This window comes from Podarcis melisellensis (assembly GCF_964234715.1).
Source record: "Podarcis melisellensis genome assembly, chromosome: Z".
In the NCBI taxonomy this organism is placed as follows: domain Eukaryota; kingdom Metazoa; phylum Chordata; class Lepidosauria; order Squamata; family Lacertidae; genus Podarcis; species Podarcis melisellensis.
In genome coordinates this window covers 30,538,552-30,559,264 of record NC_138547.1, presented here as the reverse complement: position 1 = coordinate 30,559,264, position 20,713 = coordinate 30,538,552, and the positions used below count along the sequence as shown (strand labels likewise).

The following is a 20,713-nucleotide window of genomic DNA, read 5'->3' as shown; positions in this document are numbered from 1 at the left end:
AGATGAAGGGTGGCATACAAATTTCATAAATAATAAAATTATAATAATACACCAAATACCATCATTACTCAGGTAAAATACAAGGAAAAGAGCAAATAGGTACACATGAATTCACTGCAGGGTACACAGCAGCCCTTCAAGAAACCACGTAAGAGTCTTGGTGTTTTGATATATTTATTTGGGAGTGTGTACTATCAATGATCAAAAACCAGCTTCAACCACTACTATAATCAAAGTAACTGAGATACCCATACTTGGGATAATTAGAAAACCTCTGAAAAGTTCCTAGAAAAGTTAAGATACCCCATATGACACTGTAATTTCTAATTATTTCTACTTCTCTAAATGCTTTTTGGGAGGGAACCCCCCCCCCCAAAAAAATCAAATGCTTTTATAGCCATAGGGGCACTATCCTGTGCTCGTCTCCTCCCCCCCTTGGGGGGAATGTTCAAACAAATGTTCAAGTGTAATCAGGAAGCTTTCTATATTCCCAAGTACAAAGCAATAAGAATATAACAGCTAAAGCAAAATAAAGGCAGTCAATTTCTACCACTGAAATAAAACAAAGGCAAAGAGGTGGCATGAATTCAGAAAAATATCCTTGTTGCTCAGGTGCACTGATGCTAAAGATGAGTAGACTTTTAAGATCCTCTCCTGCCCAGCCAGCTGGGCTCTTGGTCCAACTGCAGCATTTCCCAAACCAACCAGTCACTGTTTATCAGTACAGTCGTACCTCGGGTTAAGAAATTAATTCGTTCTGGAGGTCTGTTCTTAACCTGAAACTGTTCTTAACCTGAGGTACCACTTTAGCTAATGGGGCCTCCCGCTGCCACCGCAGCACAATTTCTGTTCTCATCCTAAAGCAAAGTTCTTAACCCGAGGTACTATTTCTGGGTTAGCGGTGTCTGTAACCTGAAACGTATGTAACCCGAGGTACCACTGTAACTTCACATTGGCTCAGAAGCACCCTTCTTTCCAAGAGTCATCAGCAGAAACACTGGCCTTCGGAAATCTGTTGGGATACAAAAAATTAAGTACTTTAGAGGAGTAGCCACATGCTACTGTAATAGAGTAAGAGCCAACATACATGATTAGCACGTATGTGCTGTATCTGTTGCTAAAGTAATGTTTGAATGCTCTGCTGTATTAAAAAACTCCAAGCACAAAGAAAACTAGCTTTCTCCCCAAATGTGCTCAGGACGTCTGTTTTCTACACAGCTGCAAGAAAAACAGGTGTTAATGTGTTTTACTGCATGTGCATGTGTTGGGAAGTTATAATGAAAGGATGGTTCCAGAAAACTGATATGCAGCAAAATAGATGTAACACAACTTTCCTTACTACAATGTATACTGCTTCTCTTATATCCACCAAAGAGAAACATTAGGTATTGAGCAGTACTCTTATTTGTTCAATTAAAAATGCAGTCTTTTCATAGGGGGTGATTTTTTTCCGGGCATGTTGCACAAACATGGAACTTTGATTGTCACATAGGAAATCCAAGGTGATACAGTGGTTACCATATCAGAGAGCTCTATAGCTGAAATAAATGTCATCAAAGCAAAAGTACATTGCTTGGCTTTTAAAACATGCATGCTTCTCAACATCCCTGTAGCTATCCAAGAACCAGGATTCTTCCCTGTGCACTAGCATCAATTCTATACCAAACACAAGGCCAACCTCAAAATAGATGGTTTAAGCACCATATATTTCACATATACCAAGCAATCTTCCTTTACTACAGCCACTTACTGCTTGTTGAGGACAGAATTATGCCGACAGCACTTCACTCGATAAGTCAGTTCAGAATTAGCAAAAGTAACAGCAACTCGCGACTATAGTGACTCCCTAATCTCTTGCTGCAAGCACCTGCCCTCACATCCACCTCCATGCTTATATTTGCCGTTTTAAAAAAACAAAAGCATTTATTCAAAAGTTACAATACAGCTTTGTCCACTGCCATAATATCATAGAATGATCAATCCTCAATCCCACATCATGTTTGCCTTTTTACATTTCATGGTTGAAGCAAATAAACATAACACACTGCCCCTAAACCTGACCACTCAGAAGGAAGTTCCACTGAATTCTGATAGAGCTGTGTTTTCCTCTAAAGTTGAAGGAAATTATCACAATTGGTCGACAAATTTTGGTTGGCCTTGGTGAGCCAAAAAAATTGTGGATGCCAGGATCATATAACCACAAATCAAGCATTGCCTCTGATTTTGCACTGTGTCCCTGAGATGTCATGAAGTTGGAAACAAACTTCCATCTTGAAAGTGGACGGCAGGCAGAAGCTTGCTTTGCGCCTGTGCTTGCCAGATGCTCCAAACACCTGGCCATGTAGCAACAACAAAAAAAGTTAGTTTTCTTACCAATTTTTCAGCTGAGGAGGTAGGGGATCATTCTGCCCCACACTGCATCTCCAGAACTAGGAAAATGCCTTTGGACTCTTGCCCAAGGGTGATGGGTGTTTTGCTGTGGTGAGCAAAACTGTGGAGTCCTGACTCCAATGCAAATAATATTAGAAGCCAATATTGCTATCCCAACCAAGCCAACAGCACAGATACTTCTTAATTCTCAGGGCACAAGCCCAGAGCATCCTTTTTTTACTTTGCACTTAAAGCTTTTAGCTCTTACCTCTTGGCTGGCTGTGCCAGCTTGCTCTTCAGGGAGGATGTTCCCCCAATGGACGTTCTACTTTTTGGAAGGGCGTGTTTTGCTCCTGTGGCCATACTATTGCTTCTAGCCACCAAACTGCCACCACCAGCAGAATTTGGATGCTGTGTGGAAGACTGTAGCTTTCGAACTCTGCCAACAGTACTGGCAAAACCAGCAGCTCTAACGGACTGCTGTGGTGTTATGGGACTACTGGCACAAGAACCTGCTTTCATTGGCTGTCGGACTATTAAGGGTGGCTTCCCAGCACCCGAGGAATAGCGGAGCTTACTTGGAGCCAGACCTTGAAGTGGGGTGGGAGAAAAGGCACAAGTGAGACCACAAAAAAATTTACAAAGTTTTTATCCTGTCTCCTCAGGATTACAAAATTTAAAATAAAACACTAACAAAACAAAAAAACCAGGACACCCCCTTCCGCAAACAACCCCAAGAATAGCCATTAGAGTTCATTCCTGAAGACTTCCCATTGGAAGAGAATCTTCAATGCCATCCTAAAAGCAGACCACGAGGGAGTCAGATGCACCTCTCTTGGGAGGTAGTTCCACAGACTGTGTGACACAACAGAAAAGGCCCTGTTTTCATTCCTAATTATCAATGCAGCGACAGAAAGAACTGCTTCAGAAGTGAAGCGGAATTCTCAAGAAATGCTTTATGGAAGAAGGCGATTGTTGAGATAACCTGTTCCAGGCTGTTTAGGACCCAAGCATGAATTGATCCTAGACACAAAATTGGTAGCCAAACAAGTTGGTAAAAATTAGGATGGCATGTTCCACCTCCTGGCTCTAGACAAAACCTTAGCAGCTGTATTCTGGACAGCAGCTGTATTCTGCAGCTGCATATAAAGCACATTACAATAATCAAATCAGGAGATGACAATGCCATGAATGAACTTCGGTCCAACACCCTCGGGAAAATGTACAACTAGTTTGCAGAGATGGATCCAATAGCATCTCCAAACTGTGAACCAGCTACTTCTCAGAAAGTGTAACCCCATCCAGAACAGGCTGCATGTCTATTGCAAGATTATCATAACCCCCAACCCACCAGTACCTCTGTCTTATCTGTTTTTAAGATAAGTAACAAAACATTCACAGAAAGAAAAGCTAACTTACCAGCCGATGGCTGATTGATTCTGGAGAGTCGACTACCGGGAACCTGCAGATCTGACTCCAAGCTGCGGCTGTTCTTTATAGACTCCAAGGAACGCCGACCTGTTCTGGCAAGGTTAGGCATGCTGTGCCTTAGCTCTTCTATAAGGGAAATGCAAATACAATGAGAAATCCAACTGCTTTAATGTATTCACTTACACAACCACTGCAGGCATGTGATCTTCTCAAACATGATTGGATTCAACAAGAGAATCACATACCTTCATTCCCAGAATATTTCAGCCTTTCCGGAATGGAATTCTGCACTGCTCTCCGGGAGGTGTGAATCCGGGTACCTGTTGCCCTGCCAAAGTCTGTGTTTGTGGATGGGGACTGGCACCGTGGTGAGTTCAGTGGGGATGGTGAGTATCTGTGGCTACTATGATAGGAAAAGGAACAGCCATCATCCTCATCCTCCAGACTGTATGTGTCAAAGTCTTGGTCACTGTAGGTGCCTTTGCGCAATGAATGCAAAGAAGCACTGGAACTACGACGGGAAACAGAGGCTGAGCTGGAGGCATAATCCTGGCGAAGACCTAAAGTATGGCCAACAACAAAGGATACAGTTATTGATCATTGTTTTTTCCCAGAGTTCTTGCCTGACATATCTTTGCTGAAGTTTCTACGATATGACCCACCACTGAACTACTAAACCAGACAGAAAGCAAAGACATAATACATTGCTTGTCACAATCACAGTGGTGCAATCAGAAATATTGTTCCAAACCCTAGAGATGGAAGATAATCATTCAGCATGATATATTCCCATCAGGTGCTCACATTTTATGCTACTTTTAAAACCTAGTTACAAACTGTACAAACAGTACTAGCACTGTGGACACAATGCTATATTTCTAGATTTGTGCCAGAACTCACCATGAATGCCTACCATGTTCTCTTATAATGGCAATGACACCCACCTGAGAGGTGCCAGAACTGCGTTGCTATGTATTCCAGCTGGGGGAAAAGCCCTGACTACACATATAGTTTTACAGTGATGTGTGTGGTTATTTAAAATGAATTTCTTGAATTTTAAATTGCAGGAAGGTTAACAAGACATTTGTTGAAACAACAACAAAAAGCATTTACACACACACACACTGCATCCATTATTTTGTTATGGATCTTTGCTTCCCCACTATTTGACTGGATTGTCTTCCAGTGGGATAATACTGTTAATAAGCAGCCACCCAGCCCAGTTGCTCCTGTTTAAGTTCTCTTAATAGGATAATTCAAGTAACTTTGTTTCCATTTTAAATCCCACCTAAGCAAAAACATCTTCAGACTAACACAAAAGCTAACACAACAGCTCAACTGAAGATCCCAATATATAAGATGGACACATTTTTGCACCAAAAAACACTAATTTATGCCACAGCTTTTGATGCCTCGAACCCCATGTCTTTTCAGTAACTTCAGAACATTGAAATTGCAGTTGTGAAAGCTAGACACCCTGCAAAACAGCTGCTTACAGGTCATGACACCCACATTCAGGGCATAACAAAATCCATGGAGATTTCAACGAGTTTTATAGCTGTGAAGTGCATATATGTATGAGAAACCAAATGCTCCATATGTGTTTCATACACTGCAGATAGTAAAAGACTTATTTAGTTTAAAGAAGCTGGCGGAATTTTGCTGCACTTTTCACAAAGATACTGTTTCCAGACCAAGGCCCCAGGACTAGATATGCTATTCCAACCTGTTCTCCTGTTCAGCAAACGCTAAGTTTGCTGTCAAACTTATTTTCTTCCCCCAAATCAGCCTGTACACCTGACCATCACCTAGACTGAAAAGGTGCTCTTGATCCAGAAGCAACTGCAATGAGTCTGAAAGGTTTTACATTCATCAGAGCAACAGTAGTCCTATACTGTTCACATATACTGTTCACAACATTTACTAGTATCAATATAATTTATTCAGCAGGGCTACTCAATTACCCAATCTAAGTGGAGAATTTATGTGTTACATATAATGCGAGAAAACAAAATTAAAATGTTACATATAGGGAGAAAACACAAAAGTAAAATGTTATTTAGCCTCTATTTGGGCAGTTTTTTAAAACCTCTTGTTGTAGGCAATACTGTCCTAATGTAGAGGAAAATAAATTGCTTTCACATACTTTCTTCCTGTAGACGGGCCATAACCAGCACATCTGTCAAGTCTTGCAGTTTGTATCCCATCGTGATAGAGTCATCTGAGGTACTGAGTTCACTGTCAACGGAAGACTGAGAGCTCAATGCTGAATGCATGCCCACATAACCTTTCAGAAGTGGTGGAGGAGAGAGAAAAGTGAAAATGAGGACTAGAAAGTATTCTTTAAAACTCACTAGTAGTAGCATACTAGGTACACAGCCTTGTTTGAGTCTAGTAATGAGTACAGTGACACTTCCTTATAAAGCATTCATGTTTACCATTAAGATTAATTAGCAATTACTTCTGAGTAAGAGAACTTCCTTATGTAACTAAATTACAGAGAAGGCCCACAAATACAGAGTTTGCATTTAACATAGTTTTCATCTAGGGACACGGGTGGTGCTGTGGTCTAAACCACCAAACTTCTTGGGCTTGCTGATCAGATGGTTGGTGGTTCGAATCCCCATGACAGGATGAGCTCCCATTGCTCTGTCCCAGCTCCTGCCAACCTAGCAGTTTGAAAGCATGCCAGTGTGAGTAGATAAATAGGTACTGCTGCAGTAGGAAGGTAAACAGTGTTTTCATGCACTCTGGCACTCGTCACGGTGTCCTATCACACTAGAAGCAGTTTAAACAAAAAAAATTCCTTCCAGTAGCACCTTAAAGACCAACTAAGTCAGTTCTTGGTATGAGCTTTCGTGTGCATGCACACTTCTTCAGATACATCATTGTTTTGACTATGGCAGACCAACACAGCTACCTATCTGTAACTAGAAGCGGTTTAGTCATAATGGCCAGCTCCCTCGGCCTGAAGCAAAATGAGCACCACACCCCATGGTCCCCTTTGACCGGACTTAACCATCCAGGGGTCATTTACCTTTACCTTTTTACCTATTATTGTTAACATCTTGCCCTTCACTTTGGGAAGGTCATAATAATTTAATGGCCCAATGGCATATGGTATCTAAGCAGGGGAGTAGGGGAGCAGGGAACGGTCTAGGGCCCTTGAGAGAATTTTGGTGGAGCTACAGCTAGGCCTATGATGACCTAGTGAATCTCTTAACTGCCATCATTCCCCATTTCCCAAATAAGAAAACAGGCACTGTAAGTCAAAGGGAGATGTCTTTTAGAATGAAATGTGTTCATACAATATTTGTAGACATGTTCTTTTTAAAATAAAAGGTACCCCTTCTTCTGGCTATGGCGAAAACAAATAAACCAAATCAGATCACCAAATCTTCATGCGTCAAAGCCTCCTAGATTGCAACAATCAAAACCTTTCTTGTCCTCTTGCTGGAGGTAGATTTAGGAGTCCTCCATATTATCCCTTCCTCCTCGATTCAGACACTGTGGATTTAGGATGAGTCCTAAGTTTCCTATAAGACACTTTCAGAGAGGGGAACACTTTTTGCCTGAAAACATCATAAATAATTGACTATTTAAAAAATTTTAAAGCCCAATACAAAAACTGGGCAAGAGAGAAGAACAGCCCCTTTTCTGTCCAAACCCACTGCGAGTCCCCACAAAGGTTTGCTTGTTTGTGGAGAAGGGCTGTCAAATATTTGCTTTGCATGTAGAAGGTCTTGAGTTCAAACCCTGGCATCTTCAGGTAGGACAGAGAAAGCCTCCTAGTCTCTGAAACCCTGGAAAGCCATTGTCAGTGTAGATAATATTGAGCTAGATGTACCACCTCAATATAAGGCAGCTTTCATTTATCTTGTTTTTTTCTAACCCATCTTCTAGTTCATTTGTGACCTAAAAGGAAACAACCTACAGTCCAATATTTGTCAAGTTTCTTTGGCTGATTGCCGAAAGATATTCTTACTCATCATAGATAACCACGTAAATGGCTACTAACCAAGCCCTAGGACACCTTAAGGAAAATACAGGCTTACTCACAGACCAAGAACCTAAGCTAATTATATTACATGGTTCATATGTATTTAGGCAGGATGTGCATTCAAGTCTAACCTCAGCAATCTTAATTCCCTCAGACTCTTAGACATGATGACAGCTATGATCAGGTACAGTGGCACCTTGGTTTACAAACACTTCGGGTTACAAATGTTTCAGGTTACAAACTCCGCTAACCTGGAAGTAGTTGCTCCAGGTTGCGAACTTTGCCCCAGGATGAGGACGAAATCGTGTGGTGGTGGCATGGCGGCAGCGGGAGGCCCCATTAGCGAAAGAGCGCCTCGGGTTAAGAACAGTTTCGGGTTAAGAACAGACCTCCGGAACAAATTAAGTTCGTAACCCAAGGTACCACTGTATTCAGAGGCATGAATTTGTCTGTTGCTGAGTACCAACAGCAGGAAAGGGCTATTGCTATCATGCCTTGCTTGTGGGCTTTCCATAGGCATCTGATTGGCCTCTAGTTATGTGGTCTGGTTATGCTGTTGTCACCTGTGCATACTGGTCACACTACTCTTTGGAAAACACTTTGACCCATTGAAGTTTTTCCCAAGTCTAAGCAGAGAAATTCACATGCCCATTTATATACAGTCCTCTGACTTCAAATGTCAAGCTAATCCTCCCCCAATACAGAAGGAATTTTACACATGCAAGTTAAACAACAAGTCTTCATACAAACCATGAAGTGGCAAAGCAGCAGAGGGAAGTCCTGTAACAGGAGGCTTCATCAGGGCTTTATCTTAAAGACCAATCAAATGCCCCAGAAATGAAATGCTCAGTTGTGCTGGGAGGTGGACTTTTCTCTCAAGAAATCAAACTTTTTAAATTCCCCAGAATTATCACAAACAAGCAAAGAGGTCTAAACAATCAGCATTAGGCAAAGGCAAGAAAAAGAATTAGGCAATCAAGTACCTGAAGATACCAAGCCAGTCTCACCTCTTCCTCCCCCACTCCCTCATGCATCTCCCACCTCCAGTCCTCTGAAACTATCCCCAATGCCATGCCGTACCTGAGCTGCCACAAGTTAGTAGCGGTTTGTTAGTTGATTTGCAGTACCCGGGTATGTTTAGTGCATTGCTACAGGACCCTGTGTCTGTATTCAAGTTATGCACACTTGAAGATGCCAGTGGACCGCAATACATGGATTTCCACCTACTGGCTAAAGGAAAATACAAGAAAGCCATGTAACTTTACCAAGTTAAATAAAGATATGGGCAGAAGGAGTGACAGACTACATTTGCATGCATTACATGCCAGACACACTCACCCTGAACACAATACAAACAAATCATTTTATTACCAACAGTTTAAAGTGTCTGGAATATAGAAAAAAAATAAGACAGTTCTCAGTTCTGCATACAGGGTTCTCTCCTTGGCTTAATACTGCATGCCTGCAAATGTAAAGACAAACAATACAATTGCTTCTGCCTCGGTTTATAATGCCCTCCCCATATATACCTGAGACAGCATCAAAAATATCAGACAGAAGGAGAGTGCTTCATGCATTATACTGAAATACTAATAGTGCTTCCTCTTTCCATGCTTCCCAGATAATATATAGACAGGGTAGATGGGATAGCTCCCCTATGTGGGAAGACAAGATAATTTTGACCTCTACGTCATCCTGAAAGTGAGGATTTAAATGGTTCACAAATATCGTTTTGTGCCAGTCCTGAGGAGCAAAGCTAGCCTCAGTCTAGTGCAATTAACATTTATGCTGGTAAAGTAGCTGGCCTACCCCAAGCAGGGGCAGGAAGCTTTGTTTCACATCACCCAATGTGGTACAGGATAATAATATACAATATACATCGTGCATTCTAGAAATCAAACATCCAAGAGTAATCAGTGTGAATCAGCTATCCTGCTGATCCAGATACAGGCAGAGTAGTCCCATGAAGCAGCCATCTGTGGACTCACGGGAATGAGGGAAAATAATGTTGTCCTTCTCTTCTCAATGCTCTCTTAAAGCACTTTCATTTAAAGTGTATTAAGAAGTTTTGAAAGACATGCTGCAAATAACAGCTATAAAAACCCTGCATGAATAGTCCACAGGTACTTGGCATACAGACATTTAAAATCAAAGACAGATTTCCCATCATTAGTTGCAGCTAAGATCTAAAACAAGTTAATGTTGAGAGTTCAAAAATGAGTGGTGTTATTAGTGCAGAGAACAATCAAGCCTTATTCTGAACCATCTTGTCCTTGAAATCCCTCAACTCAGAATGGTACCTCATGATACAATGGACATTTAGATTCTTTGAAAGCTAACTGAATGCCTTCTAGAGAGACCAACTCAGCCATAAAATGGAAATGGGTAGAAGCCTGAACAATATAACACATTTCCAGGTGGTCTGAATACATTTCCAGGGTGTGAATATAGGCTTGTTTAATAGTTCAAGACAAAATGATTACAGTGTTCACCTTACACATATTAAGAGCCATTTTGAAAATAGTAAGATTAATATTTGGCCACCCAGTAGCAGGCAATTATACTGTGTTTCTGCCTCCCTGAGCAGGCTGATAGATGCCAAGTGACAAAACTGGGCTTTGGAGGGATGTGTCTCTCTCCACTCTACCAGTCATCAGAGCCTTGTCAGTTTTCTGTTGCTGGCTGTATGTAGGCTAACAAAATCCTGGTGCCTTGGTGCAAGAGGAGATCTGTGGAAAACAGAAGTCTGAAGGGCTCATTTAAAAAAGAGGGTGGGAATTCTTTACTCCCCTATAACCAAGGCCTAAAATGGAGCAAATGGGACTTTTATGACTTTTTTTCACAGTAAGCACAACCCTTCTGAAAGCATTTTTAAAACATATTGCTACCACAGCTAATACATATGGATGCAACTTTTATATTCAAGATCAAAGCTAGTAAAATTAGCAATTATAACATGGCTACCAACTTGACTTAATTGCTGAACAAGCAATCTTAAGAGTATTGCAGAGTACATACAAAACATATTTTCAGTATTTGAAGCAGAAATGCAATCAAGAGAAGGATTCTGCCAAGCAGATTGCCACTGCAACATACAATTATCTATGTAGAACACATCCTCTGAATCTTCTTGCTTCTCACTTGCCTCAGACCTCTATTTTCTGAATTATGAAGCAAATGATCAATGTTTGAACATTTTCACACACCAATGAGCAAACTGAAATGTGTGAAAAGTGTTGAGATGCTTGTTAAAATACATGCAAATCTTCCAGAATAAGTAACTACAAATCTTTCAGATACTGATTCCGAGTAAAAGGACAGATTTTTATTTGCATTCTACCCCATCCCGATATTTATTTTAAAATAGCATAATTTAATCAAGAATGTAATTCTTTTAAACTTGTAACTTAAAAAAACTTTTGCACCTGCAGTTTTTATATTGACGTATTTATTATTATTTTGTTCCATGATGCCTACAAGTTTTAACAGAAAGTTGGCATATAAAGTTTATACTTCTCATAAGGAGGCTAATCATCCATCTACTATTACTTGCTATGAATGATAGGAAATTGAAGTCTTCAATATTATTATATGGTGTGTAGACAGTTAACACTAAATCTAATGGACTAAAAGAATTTACATTTGATTAGACATGGATAGAATTAGAATCCACAGGAGTTTCATTTTTCAGAGCTCTCTAAAAAAACACTCTCCTGTTTGTGAATAAGAATTATGAGGTTTGCATGATGATTTTAAGTATAGATAATAAAGCCTTACTTTTGTTTACTACAATATTGATGGCTTTAACATTAACAATTGTTAGCAGTCCTGGGCTAACTGAGTCAGATATGATAATAAGTATAAATTTTCCATATTATTCCCCTACGTTGAAAAAAATAAACAAACATTAATTGAGGTACAGGAGCTTTCAGCTCCATCCATAGCACTGGTCACATCTAGAACAGTTATTATTATAACAGACATGTATACTTTTAAACAACTAATACATCACACAGTGATTATGTTATGATTAATTATCTTTATTCTGAAAAACTGTTTGAAGCAAACACAGTATCAAAAATTCAAGAAAATGTTTATTTATGGTTAAAAGTGATTTGTTATTTGACATGAAGTTACCAAAGCTGTTTACTTAGTATTATCATCCACTGATGAAGCCACCTCAGCCCAAGTATCATGTACACCACCTTGCCTCTGGCAAGCTTAGAAAGATTATCTCCATGGCACCCTGCCCAGCCATTAGTGCTAATGCAATGTGGTTTAAGCTCTGGCAAGAAAATGCTAAAGAGCAAAACAAGAGATCAAGGTACCAAAGCTCTTTGAACTAAATTCAATTGCAAAATTCCAAATACAGTGGTGCCCCGCAAGACGAATGCCTCGCAAGACGAAAAACCCGCAAGACGAAAGGGTTTTTCGGTTTTTGCGACGCTTCGCTAGACGATTTTCCCTATGGGCTTGCATCGCAAGACGAAAACCCATAGGGAAATCTCGGGGACCTTTTTTTAAATGCTGGCGGTGGGGAGCAAAGCCTTTTCCCCCCCTCCGGACTTCAGAAGAGGTCCAGGAAGGCCGGCGGGGGCGAAAGGCTTTGCTCCCCACCGCCAGCATTTTAAAAGCGGTCCGGGATAGCAGGGAAGCGCTTCCCGCTATCCCGGACGGCTTTTGAAGGCAGGCAGGGGGGGCAAAGACTTTTGCCCCCCCGCCTGCCTTGGGAAGAGGTCCTGGACCTCTTCCGAAGGCGGGCGGGGGGCAAAAGTCTTTGCTCCCCCCCTGCCTGCCTTTCCGGGAGAGCGGGAAGGCAGCGCTGCCTTTTCCGCTCTCCCGGAAAGGCAGGCAGGAGCAAAGACTTTTGCCCCCCGCCCGCCTTCGGAAGAGGTCCAGGACCTCTTCCCAAGGTGGACGGGGGGCAAAAGTCTTTGCCCCCCCTGCCTGCCTAACCGGGGGCTTTTAAATCGCCCCGGGACTGTCCGGGGCGATTTAAAAGCCCCCGGAAGGCTTTTGAAGCCTCCCCCCGCCGCCCGGCTTCGGGGCGAGAAAGCCTCCCCCCCGCCGCCCGGCATCGGAACGATGTCCCGAAGCCCGGCGCGGGGCGAGAAAGCCGCCGCCCGGCATCGGAACGATGTCCCGAAGCCCGGCGGCGGGGCGGGAAAGCCTCCCCCCGCCGCCCGGCTTCGGAACGATGTCCCGAAGCCCGGCGGCGGGGTCGCGAAGCCTGGGCGCGCTGGCAACTCTCCGCAAGGAGCGCTCCCGCTGCTTGCGGAGAGGTCCGCGAAGCCTGTCCTGGACCTCTTCTGAAGGCAGGCGGGGGGCAAAAGTCTTTGTCCCCCCTGCCTGCCTTCCCAGGGGCTTTTAAATCACCCCGGACAGCGGAGAAGTCCTCCGCTGTCCCGGGCGATTTTAAAATGCCGCCCGCCAGAAGAGGTCGGGGGAAGGCGGTTTCCATAGGAACGCATTAATTGATTTTCAATGCATTCCTATGGAAAACCGTGCATCGCAAGACGAAAAACTCGCAAGACGAAGAGACTTGCGGAACGAATTAATTTCGTCTTGCGAGGCACCACTGTACTACCTATGGAAGGAGCAGAATTGTCCAATCAAATTTAACTTTGCAGGTGCTTTGAGAACCTTCATGGTTTATCTGCTTGGTAATTCTTGTGACAACCAAGGCCTCAATCCTACACTCACCTTCCAGGGAATAAGTCATATTGAACTCAATTGCACTTTCTTTTGGGTAGACATGGACAAGATCACACTGACAATAATAATTTTGACCCTTCTGGTTTTTTTCTCAGCAGCCATACAACACAAAATATTAAAACACCCTTTCAAACACATTCAGTTCACCTACCTTGGTCAAGTCTGCTAATTAGGGTACGGCAGGCTGCCTCCGTCTCAGGACTAGGATTGTCTAACACATGCCTACACCACTTCAGGGGAGACTCCTTTTCATCTGCTGGTATTTTTCTTGAAGACACATATAGCCTTAAGCAGAGGGAGAAAGTTTAACATGCTGATTCAGTAAATAATTATATCAGTTTGTCCACCTTTACAGCCAGAGTAAGCTGCTGAAATAAGCAACATGAACTAGATACAGTATGCATGCCCACCCCAAATAGATAACTACATTTATTACAAATATGCAAATAGGGAGTCAGTGTGCTTTCAAGGTCAGTTAATAATTTTTGTATTTTATTTTTTCTAATGATACTTGGTGAATTATGTGGTTCTGGTGGAGTCCAACAAGCAATGGTGCTACAACAAAAGAAGCTATCCAGCAGCAGCTTTTACTAACTTGAACTGCTTGTGGTTAGAGCAGATAATTTTTGCCGAATACATTTTTAGTAAAGTACTCAAAGAGACCCCTTTTAATAGTTTTAAAAGAGAGTTCCAAACTGGGAAGATTATGAGTTACTCATTCATACAGCTTAAGAGAAAAAAACTGACACTACATCAAGAAGGATGGGAAAAGAAAGTGTTGGGAATTTCATTGTTTAACTTCTAAACAAGACTGGTTCTTTAGCCAAAGAAAGGAAAAAATAATGGTTAACTAAAAGGGAAAAGTCCTAGCACAAAACAAAAACAAGCCCCTACTTTAAGAGCTGAGGAAGTCTTCCATTTTATTCCAAATAGAAAAAAATTACAGTACTAATATTTTTCTTACATTTTATAACATCTTGTTCTGAAACAGAGTACTACAGTATAAACACATAATGCACTTTTATTTCTGTATTCCAATCCATTTTCTATCAAAAAGCTATATTATGCCAGGATATCCATGACAAGATATGGGTGCACCGCAGAAAGCAGGTATGCCACAGTGTTTTAAGTAATCTCTAGATACCAGCTTCAAGTGCAGAAATGATGCCTCTACCTCCGTTTCTCATTGTTAAGTCTGCCACACTTCACTCACAAAGGCTTGTTAGTGAAAAACAGAATGAACAATTAAGATGGAACTTCCTAGCACTTATCTTTAAAACAGGCATTTATTGGAATGCAGCAGGTGTGACATTCCTTCAGAGAATTAACAAGACCCATGGCTATATGAAATATAAGTCCTGCCACAAATTATTAGGTAACTATCTATGATATTGACATATGAGCAATAACTACAACCAGTATCATGACTCACTTCCTGAGAAGTAGTCACATACAGCTTTAGATAAATGAAGTTCTCTATTCTCACAAAAATTCAAGGTGTATACAACTAACATTCAATTCCCACATACCTTTCCACAAAAATTATAAATGCACAAGCCTCCACAGCAAGCATATTCCAGCCAGGAAAAAAATGACTATACATAATTTCTTTCTAATGAATAGCTGGATTCATGCAAAAAATAAATAAATGAGGTTGATATTTTAATTGTTGTATGTTGTATATTACTTTATTTGTAAGCTGCTTTGAGACCTAGATGGTGAAAAGCAGGATACAAGTTTTTAAAGTAAGTAAATAACTGTCAAAAGCAGTAGCGGCTCAGGGCCTCCACACGTTTTATTATGTCTATATATAATTTATGTACCAAACACGTGTTGTATGAGGAACAAGAACTGGCAATAACACCCCACCACATTCGGCAAAATCAAATGTGAGTAGTAGTGGGAATGCATCCTACACTACGGAGGCAAACACTCCTTGATATCTTCCAGCTCAGTTTATGGCTGTCTCTTGAACTGATCAGGGCAGGGCCCAAAATAAACAACCACCCGCCTCACTCACAACTACATTGTGAGGAGTGATGCACCTGTAATGCAACCTTTTATAGTGCTGTGTTAACTAATAGCTCTAGGGGCCAGTAGCAGTTACACTTTTTGTGGACTTTTTTGGGCTGCTTCCCTTAGAACCTGTCCACTTCCAGAGTATGTGTGGATGGTGGCTGCCCAAATATCCATTTTTTTTCTTTGACTTTACACTTAGGAAAAGTTGCTGACAAAACCAATGAGTCCTGGTTTAATTCCTCTGAACACGGATGAAGGCCTCATTTCTTTTATCTCAATTCAAAACAACAAAACAAAATAGAAACTGCTCCAGAAATTTGGTCCAGTTCCCTCCTCCCCTGATAGGCATAATTTTGAGTGACTTACCAAGTGTCCTCTTCATCGTCAGCATTCTCAAGTTCTAACAGCTCCACTTCATCTAGAGTTGTCTCATTAAAGAGGTGTTCTACTTCTGCATCCCCTTCACTCTTTCTCAGTGCTGGCTCAATACCTGTGATGAAGTCTTCTACTAGCACTGTGCTGCCACCATTCCAACTAGACAAGTCATTGGTATTAGCATCACTGTTCTGCATTTCTGTATTGCTCACACACTTTGGGTTAGGAGGCTGTTCCCCACAACCACTGGTACAGTTGTTCTGTTCTGTGGCCTCTACATCCTTTTGCAAGATGTCATTAGTCTTCTCTGCTTCTGAACTCATTTTACTCAGTGCAGAGTGTAAGTCTGCCACTATCTGCAATTCCTGTTTATCCATCAGAGTGGTGATGCTATTATTCATTTCCATCCCATTGAGCCTGGAATTGCAATTATCCACTCTAGCGCCAGCTTGGCTCAGCAGTTTTGCCTCTGGCACACTTTGAAGGCTTCTAGTTCTCAGCTGCTCATTCTGGAGCTCAAGTCTCCTCACAAGTTCTTGCAATTTCCGCACCTCTTCCAGCTCAGGGCCCACTTGATCATCCACTGGTTCAGTATCGGGACCCATCACAGAGTTCTCTGCTGAGCCCCGGCTGAGTTCAGTTCCAAGACTGTGGTCTGGCTGAATTATAGGGGCACTCCCAGGGACAACCATCTTCCTGGAACCCCTGAGGAGACTTGCTAGAAAAAGATACTATAGAAGATACCTGTTAAAAAAATAAGGTAAACATACCAGTTCTTTTAACAATTGAATGTCTTCAGGGTAATGGTGCAGAGTCAAGCCTTAATAAAATCTGAAGGCACTTATCCACAAGGGTAGTGCATGTTACTTACAATGGACATGTTGACATGAACTAAATTTGCCCAGCAGCAACCATAATCACTACCATGGGAAAGGCAACTCATTGTTGTTCATGGTGTAAGCAGATATCCATAATGAACACATACAAAATAAGTAGAGTGCTCTATAATCTTCCCAACTTCACATGGAGCTGCCAACGCAAATGTGGTTTCAGGAAGACAGCTTTAGATCTGTGAGGTCAATTTGGAAAGGACATGACCAACTCAAACTTGCAAAATTCTTCTGAGCTAGCAAAAAAGAACCACATACAACATTTACCTATGTCTGTGCCAAATGATAGATTCGAAGACAAACTACCATGGAATTGATATTTCAAGTATAACTTGAATTACTGCCAGCCAGCATTAAATTTCAAGTGTTTAGGATTTTTGTAAGCCAGCTTTTTCAATGGGGAGAAAAAAGACTGAATGATATGGAAAGTCTTGTTAAATATCTGAAACACTGATATTAGGGGGAAGTTTCTATATTGTGAAGCTGCATTACTATGTTCAGTAGATAAATTCTGCAATTAACTGACAGCTTGGTTACATACATTGTGTATGCACAAACATAGGAAAATTACTTATTGAAGACAAAAAACAAAGCAAGCCAGTAGCTAATATCGGATCATGAAAATGCAGGAAAGGAAATTGCTTCTTTCCCAATTGTTTACATTGGAACAGTAAACCATAAACTTATTTCTGCAGGTTTTGGTAACAAGTGATCATACAGTGAAAGAGAATGAAGGACACCAGCAGTTTACTTAAAACTAGATGCATGGCACTGCCCATAAGCGACTTTTTACTATACTTTCCCCACTCCAGCAATTTGGCCTGACAAAAGCCAGTGAACTTGGGCTTCTGTTTACATAGTATGTATGTTTTTGGAAAAACAATTATACACACATACACCTTTTTTGGCTCAGTACTTTACTTCAAACTGAGTGGTTATGTTGACACATGGAAGGGTGTGTACAGAACCACCTTTGTCAATTAACTTTAAAGTGCACGAGACACACATAAAAGTACAGAGTGATGCCAATAAGTATGCACTAAGTCTTTCATTTAAGTCATACCCAATTACAGATGAGCACAAAAAGGAAGCAATGAAAAAACTCAAGGTGACAGCTCAAGACTCTGGGCTCTATTATTAATGTGGTACATGGGACTTATTAGTAAGGGTGTTATAGAAACCTATCAAGTCTTAAAGTGAACAGGTTTCTTTGCTCACATTTACAACTCTTGGGAAGCAAAACAGATGTCAAAGCCCCTAAAGCAGGGGTCAGCAAACTTTTTCAGCAGGGGGCTGGCTCCCTGTCCCTCAGACCTTGTGGGAGGCCAGACTATATTCTGAAGGGGGGAAATGAACAAATTCCTATGCCCCACAAATAACCCAGAGATGCACTTTAATTTAAAAGGATACATTCTACTTATGTAAAAACATGCTGATTCCTGGATCATCCACAGGCCAGATTTAGAAGGCGATTGGGCCGGATATGGCCCCCGGGCCTTAGTTTGCCTACCCATGCCCTAAAGGAACCATCATATAAAAACTGTGTAATTTCCAATTAAATACTTTATCTGTAGGGGAGAAATATCTGCCCCAATTCTGAGCCTAAAACACACTCCCATAAAATTGAATTTACTATAAAGCCAGCTAACTGGCCTATAATTTTCTGAATTCCTCCCGAATCCCTTTTTAATAATATTATACTAATCACTTTCCAGTCCTCAGGTATGGAAGCTGATCTTGGGGACATACTACATATATTTGATAGAATATCAGCAATTTCACATTTGAGTTCTTTAAGAAGTCTGAGGTGGATGCAATCTGAACTCAAGTCAGTTTTTGTTTTGTCAATAAGACCTAGAATTTTGTCTCTTGTATCCACCGTTTGCTTCAGTTCCTCAATCTTTTCCTGTGAAACTTAGTTCATATATAGGGATCTGCCCTACATCTTCTACAATCCACAGTGAAGGCAGGTGGAAATAATTCATTCAGCTTCTGTGCAATCTTTCTTTGTTTAGCATACTTGCAACTCCAACTGCCTCTCCAGTCAGCCTGCTTTTAACAAATGTATTTAAAGATTTGCTTTTTGTGTATTCTGCAATGAGCATTTCAAATTCTTTTTTATCATCCCTTATCATCTGCTTGTGTTTCTTTTCCCAAAGCTTGTGTTCATTTTTATTGTCTTCTATGGACAGTTCCATTTTCTAAAGAAAGCATTTTTACCCATAATATATTCCTTGATTTTGCTCTTTTAACCACACTGGAATCCTCTTGGCCTCAGTCCTACCTTACCTAATCTGCAGTATATATTCTTCTCATGTTTCTATTACTGTGGTTTTGAATAACACCCAAGCATTCTGGGGAGACCTGACTTTCTTTATTTTCTCATTCAAATCATCTTTCCCTCTTATATTTGGGTCCAGTCTTAGACCAGAAATGAGCCTACTGTATATCATACAAAACTGAAGGAAAGCCACATGTAGTGATGTTATGTTTTCTTTTTTAAAAAAGAGTTCTGTTAAAGTATAATTATTAATGTTTCCCAGCCACTATTTTTAGCCCTATTTCAACAGGCTGCTGCAATTAAGCAGAAAGTGGCAACCATTATCTCTAAACTACCCATGAGATCAACTGAAGCTCCAAGCATCCATCCCCCTCTCTCTCTTTTTTCCAGGAGAACAGTCGTTACCAGCGTAAGTGTCAGAGCAAAGCAGAGCAAAAGCATCACCCTGGTCGGGATAGATGATCTTACAGACTGACAGAGGCGTTGCATGAAGCCCTGAGGAGTGAAAGATACACACTACCAGGAAAAGAAAGAACAAATCAATTGCCAGAAGAAGCAGGATCTGGGTCAAACAGCAGAAGCACTTAATGTCTAAGGAGGGCCTCTCCACTTGTGAATGGAGGCTGGTGCCCCCTGCCCTAAAAATGGGGTTCCTTTCTAAGAGAACAGGAGGGGCAGATAGATGAACAAAAACCTAATTTCTCCAAGCCCTTAAAAAAAGAAAGGTGTGACTCTCCTCAGGAGAAAGAATTGGGGCAAAAAAGCTGTGTGTGGGGGGGTTCCCCTTTTCCCATAACGCCATGAAGGCAGCCACCACCAGAAGAGACAGATAGGTGGATGCCTTCCCCCTCCAGTTTTTTAATAAAAAAATTATTATTATCATTTCATTTATTTAAAGGATGACCGGGAAGGGTGGGTGGGGAGAGCAGCAGTTGCTGAGCAGGCAGGGAAGGTTTTGTATTAGTAGCAGCAGCAGCAGCAGCAGCAGCAGCAACACCACACACAATATGCACATCCTTCACACACGGAAATTTAACCAAAGATGAAGAGGAGAGAGAGAGAGAGAGAGAGAGAGAGAGAGAGAGAGAGAGAGAGAGAGAGAGAGAGAGAGAACCTGCTATGGGACTTAAACACTCCTCCCCACATTTCCGCAGGCAATCGAGTCAGGTCTCCCCCCCGCCCCTTCCATACCTGCTCCTCACCGGAGAAGACCCTCCGATACCTGCTCCTCACCGGATCGTCCGCTCAAGGGAGAGGGATCCGAGGGGATCGTCCGCTCAAGGGAGATGTTGTAGGTGGGAGGGAAGGGACGGAGGGCAGGAGGGATGGAGGAGGCGCCGGGGACCCAAACTGAGCCACGAAGGATGCGGGAAAGAGAGCGAGGAGGCAGAGCGAGAGAGGCCCGGCTCCGCTGCCCATCGCTTCAGGGGAAATGAAGGCGGGGGGGGGGGTCTGCCGACCAACCGTTGCCTTATCATCGCCGCCGCCGCCGCCTCCTCCTCCACCATCCGCCACCCGCCACATCCCCGAGAGCGCGCTCATTACCTGCCACACACACACCACGCGCGCGCGCCTCTTCTCTCTCCTTCCAGCGGCGACCGTTTGCCGCCGCTGCTACTGCTTTATGTTTTT

The 20,713-nt window shown here is 41.9% G+C and overlaps 1 protein-coding gene across 4 annotated transcripts; it reads right to left on the bottom strand.

Annotated features, from left to right (window-relative positions):
• Nucleotides 1–161: 161 nt before the first annotated feature.
• Nucleotides 162–20,713, bottom strand: LOC309361683 (SLAIN motif-containing protein-like). Of its 4 annotated transcripts, XM_081896759.1 has the most exons (10): nucleotides 20,273–20,564; nucleotides 19,526–19,576; nucleotides 15,902–16,654; nucleotides 13,668–13,801; nucleotides 8,882–9,031; nucleotides 5,948–6,088; nucleotides 4,047–4,361; nucleotides 3,790–3,927; nucleotides 2,639–2,960; nucleotides 162–1,012 (listed from the first exon to the last, which is right to left on the bottom strand). In XM_081896759.1, the coding sequence occupies exons 3-10, from the start codon at nucleotides 16,600–16,602 to the stop codon at nucleotides 958–960; spliced, it is 1,956 nt and encodes a 651-aa protein (XP_081752885.1). In that variant the 5' UTR covers nucleotides 16,603–16,654; nucleotides 19,526–19,576; nucleotides 20,273–20,564; the 3' UTR covers nucleotides 162–957. The 4 variants fall into 4 exon arrangements, with proteins under 4 accessions (XP_081752885.1, XP_081752886.1, XP_081752887.1 ...); XM_081896760.1 differs by lacking the exons at nucleotides 19,526–19,576; nucleotides 20,273–20,564 and adding an exon at nucleotides 20,627–20,713; XM_081896761.1 differs by lacking the exon at nucleotides 19,526–19,576.

Excerpts from the sequence above, each read along its gene's own strand:
- LOC309361683 (XM_081896760.1), bottom strand. The coding sequence starts at position 16,602 with ATGGTTGTCCCTGGGAGTGCCCCTATAATTCAGCCAGACCACAGTCTT. Across the intron at positions 6,089-8,881 it reads ACTAACTTGTGGCAGCTCAG|GTTATGTGGGCATGCATTCA; the intron begins GTACGGCATGGC and ends CACTTCTGAAAG. Across the intron at positions 1,013-2,638 it reads CTGGCACAGCCAGCCAAGAG|ATTTCCGAAGGCCAGTGTTT; the intron begins GTAAGAGCTAAA and ends GTATCCCAACAG.